Source organism: Meleagris gallopavo, chromosome 20 (genome assembly GCF_905368555.1).
Source record: "Meleagris gallopavo chromosome 20, MGAL_WU_HG_1.1, whole genome shotgun sequence".
NCBI lineage: Eukaryota > Metazoa > Chordata > Aves > Galliformes > Phasianidae > Meleagris > Meleagris gallopavo.
Genome location: NC_139423.1, coordinates 5,806,405 through 5,816,542, shown reverse-complemented (window position 1 = coordinate 5,816,542; position 10,138 = coordinate 5,806,405). Strand labels below are relative to the sequence as shown.

Here is a 10,138-nt window from a genome sequence, read left to right as displayed (position 1 = left end):
AATAAGAAACACTGCACCAGGTGCCGTGGCTGGGAGATACAACCTCTGAAGGGCCATGCTAGGGCCTGGCAGCTGCCAAGAGAGGGCAGGGTGCCATTCCCATCCGTATCCCCACCCCCTCCCCCATCCCTATCCCCACCCCCATCCCCATCCCCATCCCCATCCCCACCTCCACCCCCATCCCCACCCCCACCCCCATCCCCATCCCCATCCCCATCCCCATCCCCATCCCCATCCCCATCCCCATCCCCATCCCATTCCCACCCCCATCCCCATCCCCACCCCCTCTCCCATCCCTATCCCCATCCCCATCCCATTCCCACCCCCATCCCTATCCCCACCCCCATCCCCATCCCCATCCCATTCCCATCCCCACCCCCATCCCATCCCCATCCCCATCCCCATCCCCATCCCATTCCCACCCCCATCCCCATCCCCACCCCCTCCCCCATCCCCATCCCCATCCCCATCCCCATCCCATCCCATCCCATCCCCATCCCATCCCATCCCCATCTCCATTCTCATCCCATCCCCATCCCCACTCTGCTGGTGGCAGCCACCAGCCGTCACCTCCTGGCAGCAATAAATTGCAAACACGAAGCTGGTGTTTCTGATCCGCGTTAGCGTCACATTATTTGTGTGTTAATCTGATACAGCGTAATGATTTAATCTGCTAATGGCCCTGATTCAATCTGCTCCTCTCTGGTTTAATATCCTTGTGCTGCGTGCACCTGATTTGCCGATTTATCCTGCTGCCTTTTGGCAGCACGGGGTCGGGCTGACTGCTCTTGGGGCAGCATTACAATGAGCCACGGGTGGGGGACAGCTCACACTGGTGCACACCTTGGCTGATGCTCTCATGGGCAGCTGGCGCTGCTTTTTCATTCATAACCTGGATTTTGCTGGGAGCACAGCCCCGTGGAGTCGGTGGAATGGAGACATAGGAACATTTGCAATGTCTCCAATGGGGATGGAAACACCACCTCTCAGCAGTGGTGACACAGAGCTGCTCGTCCCCTGGCTGCCGTGCCACTACCAGACCTCCTTGCTCTCTGTGCAGCCGTGGCTGGGCTGATTTATGGCCACAGAGGAAGCGATGAGGACCTGTGCCCTGACGATGACAACACGGCTCCTGCACTGTGTTCTGACCAGGAGCACAGCGGCTGCATTCCAACAAGGAGCTGGGAACAGCGGGATGAGGACGCTGCGGGTCCGGGCCCAGACGGTGCAGATGGATCTCTGCAGGATGTGCATCTGCTGATGGGGACGTGGTGCTGGGAGTACTTTGGAGAATGCACGGAGCCACGTGGAGATGTAACGGGGCAGTGAAAAATGCCATCCCAAGCTGCCCTGGAGAAGGGGAGGCAGCCGTGGGGTATCACTGCATAGGCACCCCTGGGTTGGGAGGAAATTGCTGGGAGACCCAGACAGGGCTTGGAGCTGAAAGCACTAATAATGAGCAGGAGCTCTGCATGTTCCATCTGCTCACCAAAGGCAGAACAAGGTCTGCTCTGCGAGAGGGTAATGGGAACTGCACAGCGTGCAGCACAGTTGGGACAGGATGGGATGGAGCTGCAGGCCTGTGCCGCATCCCCATGCTGTGTTCCCTCCGTCCCAAAGGAGGCAGCTCCTTTTCCTCCAGGCTGCAGCTATATGGATGCAAAGCAAATGTCCCCCCTGGCCAAGTACGACAGCACACAGCAAGCGGAGGGGCTTGTCAGCATTCCTGGGAACAAACCGAACACACGGAGCCTTCGCCTTCGCCTCCGGAGAGCCCTGGGCGCCCTGCGCTGCCCAGCCTTGATCCCAGCACTGCTGAGCCTGGAATCGTAATTACCCGCATTCATCTGGCCTCTGTTCTCGCTCCTCTCGCCTGACTTGAAATGATTTTTGGAGGCAGTTGGTGGCGAGGGAGTACAGCTGCCGCTAAGTTATCCAAACGATTTATCTTAAGATTCATACAGAATTCATTGTGCAGGGAGCCTGGGCAATGTCGGCTTTTAATATTCATGCGGATTTGGAGGCAGAGTTAATCACAGGGTCTGACAATTTGCACTTCCCTTAATTGCCCGTGCAGCAGCTCTGTCTGACCGCCAGCCCCCGTTCCCACCACGCTCCAGGGCAGGCAGCGCTCCGGCGGGGCAGCACAACCCACACCTGTCTGCGGGCTGCCCCACGGCCGGGGCTGTGCGAGCGAGCGCCTAAGCACCTCCTGCGTGCTCCTGTGCACCAGAAGTGGTGCGCGGTTCGGCACAGAGGGGAGCAGCCCTGGCTGAGGACCCTCCCATCTGCTCTGGGGTGGTGCGTGCTGAGCATTCGCAGTGCCACACAGCTGACGGCACAGTGCAGAGATACGCACACCCAGCACAAGGGCGTGTGCTCCAGTGCCAGCAGGGAACACCACCATCGGGGCTCTCACACGTCCCATCGCGGGCACACAGAGCCTTGCGGGTGCTGTTCTGGGTCCCCTCCCCGCCGTCCCACAGCCGTCCCCGTGGCAGGCGTTCCTGTCACCGCTGTCACTCCGCTCCCATCCTGCCGGCTGCCACGGAGCGGGGACAGAATACCAATGAGGGACGCGGAGCTGCAGGCTGACGGGCAGCCTCTCCTCGCAGAGCAGCACCCGCGTGCCGGGACCGGGGGCAGCTCCCCCTGCGATGTGTCAGAGAGGCGCTGAGACCCTGCAGCTCGTGGCACGGATCTGTCGCCAGCAGATGCTGATGGCAAAGCTGTCGGGACAAACCCGAGGCCAGCTGCCTGGCAGCGGGACCCCGATGTCACCGCCGTCCCCGAGCAGTGCCGCATAGGACCCCCCAGCTGCTGGTATCCAAGCAGCCAACGCTCAGCTCGGTGCAGAGAGGGCCTGGGTGGGTTCTCAGCTGTCCTCGCGCTGTAATTGTCCTAATTAGATCTACGTATTTTGATGAAGGTTTCACAAGGAAAAAAAAAAAAAAGGCAAGGCAGGAGGAGATAATCGAATCGCAGATGACATTCCCATCACCCAATCTCTCCACACAGCCTCTGCTGCAGCCGAGTCTGAAAATTATGCATAAGGGGGGAGGAAAATTTCCATAATCTTCCTCTGCAGGATGACACCAAATTTGACTTGAGCTGCACGGGGTGGCGGGGAGCCAGGCAGCACCACAGCTGCTCTGCCCTTGCCCCACTGGTGCCATCACTGATGTCACAGCGCAGTGCCACACACCTGCCCATCCCGTGTCCCACGGCTGCCAACCCATTCCGACTCAGCATGTGGCTTTTGAGGCTCCGTGCAGCACCAGTGGGGACCCCCAAGGTGAGTGATGTTGGCATTTATACATGAACTGTGGCTTCCCAAGGCGGCACAGGGGACTTCATGGTGATGTGGGGACACTGGTGGCTCACAGGGACACTGCGCAGAGCTCAGCCAGAGGAAGAGTTCCTTTCCTTGCTGTAGCAAAATGCAATTAAGGTGGGCTTGTCCAATCTCCCTTTTCTCTGCACATCTCTCCTGAGTCGCCAAGAAGCCCCTCTGGAGAGGCAGCCACGGAACAGGCGTTTGTGGACACCAAGCCCTGCTCATGCCGTGCCGTGGTGGTGGATTAAGGACACCTGGCAGGGGAACCCCAGCAAGGGCATGACAAGAGCAGCCAGGGCTCTCACAGGCCCCGGTGGGTGAGGAGCCTCCTGAATGTCATGCTTAGAGCTGCTGCTGCTGTGCTCCTGGTGCTGCTTTCCTGCAGGGCTCACCATAAGCTCCAGGCTCTGCTCCCACATCACCTTCTGCAGCAGATCCCAGTGCTGCAGAGGACAAGGGGACCCGTCCCTGTGCCACTACAGCAGCCCCACATCCCACCAAGGGACCCTTTTGTGCCCCACTGAGCCCAGCACAACTCATAGCAGTGATGGTGGGCAGGATCTGACCCCAGCCCAGCCCTACTGCACAACAATATTCCCGTGCCTCAAACAGCCCCCGATGCCCGCAGGAAAACTTCCACCGCATTCCTTCTCCTCTTATCGTGGCGAAGAAGGGCTCCTGCCCGACTGACACCGCTGCTCTGCCACAGGACACAGTTTCTGTGCTCCCCTCCTCCCCAAATTTGCTCCCACTTTGCATAATAACGGAACCTTTTGTTTCGTGGGATTTCATCCCCTCCGCTGCCTGTTCCCCACCTCCAGCCTGAGCCGCCTTTGTCCTCAGCACATACAGAACAAAAGGGGAGACGGAGAAAATATGATCTCGCCTGCAGATGGGCTTTTTTTTCCCCCCCAAGTCGACCATGAAGCGTCGGATGCTCTTTAAGGACCCGGTTGATGAATGGCAGAGCACGGGGCTGCCATTAGCAGCGGATTGATCGGCTCTTGGCAGCGCTGCCAGGGCACTGTGCTCCGAGAGGTGAGAGAGGGAGAATGAAGGGAAGTGCCGAGTGATTGGGAATAGTTTTCAGTCCCTGATAGTAATAAACGCATTCAGCAAATTGCTCTGTCTCTTCGGAGCAGCTGATGGTGACGCACGGCCTTTCTTCTGCAAACCAGGGGGGAACCTCGAGTAAACAGAGGGAAAAAATCCATTCCTGCCGCAGTTTGCTCCCTGAATGGGGACCCTCCCTCCCAACCTGTCGTTTCATGTCTCCTGTTAGCTATGCCTCCTTCCCACCTCTGTCCAGCGCCGCTTTCCTGGACAAACACACTCACTGGAAGCACCACCCGCCCGGCTGAGCCAGCCCTGCTGCTCACCTGCTGGCAGCTCCCTGGGGGAGCAGCGGTGCCCACTGTGCTCAGAGCACCCACAGGACCAAGCAGCTGTGTGCTTTTCCTGCTGGTTTTCCCTTCTGGCTCCCCTCTGGGCAGGGGGATGTCAGCGTGAACTTTCCCAGAGCATCACATGGGCCCCACAAGCAGAGGACAGCCGTGTCCTTGGGAGAAACAGGGTGGGAAGAAAGCCGCAGGGCAGTGGGGGCTGCAACAAGCAGCAGCGCAGCACGGCAGCTCCTTCCCTCCACCATGAGAAACAGTTTGCAACTACTTTACAGATGGCATAATTACACCAAAGGAAAATAGGGCTGCCCTGTGTGTGTAAACACGGCTGTGACGGAGCAGCGGGCTGCAAGCAGCGCTCGGGCAGAGGGCACAGCTCCAGCACTGCTGAGCGATGGAGCTGGCAGCAGGTGATGCTGGGCAGCCACTGAACTTGGAATTGGGAGGAGAGAGAGAGAGAGAAATCCCATCGGCTGCTGCTTCTCCTCCTGGCCGCTGTTTGCTATCTCCTTCCCTCGCCCAGAGCCGGCCGTGCTGCTGCCGATAAGCAGATAGCATCTAATCGCCGGTGCACACAAATCCTGCCAGCTGAGCTCTGCACGCCGTGCAGCAGGACGGCCACCCGCTGTCCCCAAGGGCACGGGGACACAGAGCCTGGGGACAAGACCCCCAGCAGTGCCCACCTCCGTGGGGCGTTTGGGGAGGGGGAAACGTGGCTTGCTGGGGGTCAGCATCCCAGGCTTCCCCCATCCCTGCAGAGCTGCGAGATGAGAGTTTTTAATATCAAACTGGTAGCCAGAGGGTGAATTAAGGATGCTAATTGAATTTCGCTAGGCGGAGGAGCCGATGCCGGTGGGAGGCAGGGAGGAAATGTATTTGATGTGTTTTAAAAGCTGCAGTTTCAGAATGCAATTTTTCTTTTTTTTTTTTTTTTCCCCTTAATTTAAAGCCGGTCCTAAAAAAGATCCCCTCTTTGAGGAGCTAATGACTCTCATGAATTATTTTTGTTGATTTATACGCCCACTCTGCTTTTAAATGATATTAATAAAGTCAAAGTGAATCTGTTCTCAGGCAGGAGCGGGGATGGAAGGCACAGGACCACGCAACATTTTGGGCCAAAACTTGGCGATTTTGGGGGCGAGGGGGTCGAGCACCAGGCAGAGGCTGAGCCCCCATTCACGGCACTGCCACAGCTCCCAGAGCTGTCCCACATCCCCCCCCTATTCCCACCTCCACCCCATGGCACTGAGATGTGACATCAGCATTCAGCATCGCTGCCGCTATGGGGCACTTTCCATGCTGCTTTGGTTTTATGATGCCGCCACGCCGCCGCTTAATTCTCTGCTGTCTTTCTTCCGCACTGTTGATTTACGTTGTTAGTGTTTTAATTATACAATTCAGCACTCCTTAAAACATGAAAAACTGCTCAACTTTCGGAGCAATTAAAACGCAGCGGAGTAGATCAGCCGATCCGGGATGAGAGAAGTAAATCAAACAATTACAAAACTCATTTTTAGGGGCGTAGGGAAGGGGATGGAATTGCCCCACTTTGTCTCTGAGCAGAGCTGTGATCTCCCAGTGTCTCCTTCTTCCCTGTAACCCCATCCCATCACTCCGGGGCGCTGCCAGCATCCCTGCAGCTGTCAGGAGCTGCCATCGTTCCCAGCACTCACAGCCCCTCGACGTGCGTTCATGCAGGACGCAGCACAGGGGGTCACCTCGTCCACCCTTAACGCAACGCAAAGACGACATTAACCGCAGCCGCACCCCATTGCAGCGCTGCGGGTGATGGCGTGGGGCGGGGGTGGTGATGCGGGGCAGGGAGGGAGCGCAGCCCACCCAGCACACGCAGCTGTGCACGCTCGTGTGAGCTCACACCCACCGCGGTCAGCCTAGGGGAGCTCACGGCCACGTCTGTGCACGCACAAGCGGACAGATCTCAGCTCCCGCTGCGTCTCCGTTAATTTACGGCACCTCCCGACCCGGGGCAGCGCCGCCCCTGCCTGAAGCAGCCCCGAATCACCGGGGGCGGTGGGACGGACCGCCCGACCCCGAGGAGGAGCGCGGATTTGGGTCTGTTTGGATGATTTTGCGCATGGCTGCGGCTCCCTCTCGTGGCCAGGAGGCTGCATTGCACTCAGCTCCTGGGGCGGGCCGGGGGCTGAGAGCCGCGGGGCTGCAGATTGGGAACCGCGGGGCTGGGCGGATCCGTAGGGCCGGAGCTCCTTCAACAAGCACCGATCGACATCCCTTCTGTCCACAACGTAGCAGCACCCGCCAACAAGATCCGCAGAGCCCGCGGGGTGCAGCACCCAACAACTCAGCACAGCGCCGCTCCGCGTTCTCCGCTTTTTGTCCCTCCGTCCGCGCCGTAGCGCTGCGAAGGGCGGGGTTTGAGGGGCGTCCCGGAAGCGGAAGTGCGCCTTCCCTTTTCCGCTCCCAGTAGCAGAGAGCCGTAGCGGTGAGCGCGGGGTGGGGCCGTGTGGAATCCGCCGCCATCCGAGGCTGTGTGGGGCTGGGCGGCGTCGGGGGGCTGCAGGGCGGGCGTTGGTGACTCGGGAGGAGCTGATGGCGGGCGGCGGGCGTGGGGTGGTCGTTGAGGCCGTAGGGATGATGCGCTGACGCCATCTTGGCCTATTTCTCCCGCAGGTTGAAACGAGCTGAGCCCGCGCCGGAGTCATGGTGAGGAGGAGACTCGTGGGGGAGCGGGTGGGGGCTCGCAGACGTGTTGTGGGGCTCCTCTCAGTCCGTGGGTGGAGGTTCTCTGGTTCCTTATGGCTGTGGGGTCAGTAGGGGAATGTCCATTGTTGTTTGGGTCTGTGTCTGTGCAGAGTGAGGAGTTTTCCCCTTCGTGGTGAGGGAAAGGTGTGGGGAGAGCTGGTCCTGTCTCTGGGGGTGCACTTGGGGGTCTGGGCTGAGCCCCAGCCGAGTGGCTGTGCTAAAGGCAGAATACAGGGTATCAGCTCTTGTCCTTGTCCATGCTGACTGTGTTTCATCTTTCAGCCTCGCAAGATTGAGGAGATCAAAGACTTTCTGCTGACAGCCAGGAGGAAGGATGCAAAGTGTGAGTGCTGAAGCTGCTTTAGGAGATGAGTAAGGGTGTGCTTCAGCAGTTCTTCTCCTGAGTGGGGCTGCAGGCCTGTGTCACCCATTAGGCCGAACAGCTCCATGCTGTGGAAGTGCTGAGGGACTCCTGGTGCTGAGGCTGTGTCTGCGTGCAACACCAGTGGCATTTGCAACAGGTTTTGCTGAGCATTGGCTGAGCGAAGCTATCCTGGCTGCAGATGAGCTGCAGGGGAGGAGGTGCAATCCCAGGGATGAGCTGGTCAGGGCTTGGTGCTCATTCATTTGGGTTTCTTCCGCTGCTGTTCACTCATGGGGGTTTGCCAAAGCCAAGTTGCAACTGGGGGGGGGAGAAGCTATTTGCAAATATTAGCCTGTCTGTGACTTAGTAAATCTTTGACAAGGTAAAAGACGTACTGTTAAAGCTCTGTGACACCTGACAAGTGAATCACGCTTAAACTCAGGTTTTCTATTGTTGCAAATACGAAGACAATTATAATTTAAAAGCTGGAATGTCTTGTCTCGGTATTTAACAACGTGCGAGGAGTTTTGCTTTATTTTTTCCTGTATTTGGATGTAGCTGTCATGGGGATGAGGTGCTTTAATTCTGGAAATGATTTGTTAATTCAGTGGTGTGGGAGAGAGAGGGATAGTTCAGTGTGCACTGCTATTATAGTTGCTGACAGCTGCTTACAAAGCATTTCAGTACCTTTCAACTCATTCTAGATTTTGCAGCAGCTCTACTGCTTGTTATACTGAGCTGCCAGGGCTCAGTATAATGCAGTATAACGCAGTGGGAAAGGAGAGCAACTGACCACAGCTCTGAGCAAGCTGCTTAGATAAAACAAGCCTGCATGGCTGTGAAGGAGATGAAGCATTGCCTGCAGCCATGCAGAGTTGAGAAGACTCCTTACAGGGGTCAGAGCTGCTCTTCAGATGCAGAGAATTACACGAAATAAGTCCACTGTGCACTCTTGTGCTCTGTTAGAGTTTGTGATGCTGTAAACTTCTGATGGTACTTGTAAATATCTGCTATGAGACAAAAAGATCTCCGCATTTGCTTTGGGATGTGTAGGATTTGTGCTTTCACAGAAAATGGACGTGGTTCGTAAAAGGGAACGTGTGGGGTTGCTGCTGTCCCACTAACCACTTCCTTAATCCTGCAGCTGTCAAGATCAAGAAGAACAAGGACAATGTGAAATTCAAGGTGCGCTGCAGCCGGTACCTTTACACCTTGGTCATCACAGACAAGGAGAAGGCAGAGAAGCTGAAGCAGTCCCTGCCTCCAGGTATCACCAGGGGGACCCCCCAGGGGCCAGCCCAGGTCTGGGTTCTTGTGCTGGAGCACAGCTGAGTTCAGGATAGAAGGCAGGGCAGAAGGTGCAGTCTGTCTGAGCAAATGCTCCTCAAACTTCCAAGCGTTGATAAGTGCCTGGGGAGCTGTGGGGCTCTGACTGCTCTTTGCACAGCTGCAGCCTGTGCTGGCAGGCAAGGGGAGCTGCCCCAGCCCTCTACAAACCCAGTAATAAGCTGCACCTGTGTGTCTCCTGCACAAGGGCAGACAGAGTGATGAGCCACGTTTCAAACTTCTGTTGTCTTTTTCTCCTCCCTAGGTTTGGCTGTGAAGGAGCTGAAATGAACTGTTTGCACCTAGATTTCTCCACGTTTATTACAATAAAAATTGGAACTGTTTCCAGTGTCAGACTTGTCCTTTCCAAACAGCACCGTGCTGAAGCCATACGTGTTCCTTTAACTGCTCTAGAAGGGATGGCTTCTTCCACGCATAGCCTGGACCAGCTACCCCAGTGTGCCAGCTCACAGCCTGGTGCTTCAGGAGTTGGTTTCAGTCTGTGCCCCAGCAGAGCTTGCAGTGAGGGGCACCCCAGGGGGCTGAGGCAGCTGCTCTGTGCATGTGAATGGAGCATCTTGTCAGCTGCCATATGGTCTGCTTTCACATCCTAAGTGTTGGGCCTCCTCAGCCCATCCAGCTGGCAGCTGCCCGGTGAGACTGCGTGCCAGAGCAGAAGACTGCTCAGCTGTAGCTTTTGCTGGCATTAATTCTGGGTGAGCCTCCCAGCAGGGCTGCAGGAAAACTCCTTAGGCTGGCAGAGTGGGTGGTTTGTCTGCAGGCCACTGTGGTTCCCCATCGCCTTCCCCGATGCAATGTTCCCTGAAGGTCTTCTGGGGCCCAGTGAATGTGAGCAGTGCTGGGAGCACCCACACACTGCCTGGGCTCAGGGTCAGCTCCAGACCAGCTCCCAGCCCTTTGCAATGCACTGCCTCTGGGGAGAAGGAAACGGTTTTCTAGTGGAAGATTTTTGCAGTAGACAAAATGATC

At 57.1% G+C, this 10,138-nt stretch overlaps 1 protein-coding gene across 1 annotated transcript; it reads left to right on the top strand.

Annotated features, from left to right (window-relative positions):
• Nucleotides 1-7,074: 7,074 nt before the first annotated feature.
• On the top strand, nucleotides 7,075-9,492 carry RPL38 (ribosomal protein L38). The gene is made up of 5 exons (XM_003211510.5): nucleotides 7,075-7,198; nucleotides 7,387-7,419; nucleotides 7,741-7,801; nucleotides 8,967-9,089; nucleotides 9,414-9,492. The coding sequence occupies exons 2-5, from the start codon at nucleotides 7,417-7,419 to the stop codon at nucleotides 9,437-9,439; spliced, it is 213 nt and encodes a 70-aa protein (XP_003211558.1). The 5' UTR covers nucleotides 7,075-7,198; nucleotides 7,387-7,416; the 3' UTR covers nucleotides 9,440-9,492.
• The last annotated feature ends 646 nt before the right edge of the window (nucleotides 9,493-10,138 follow it).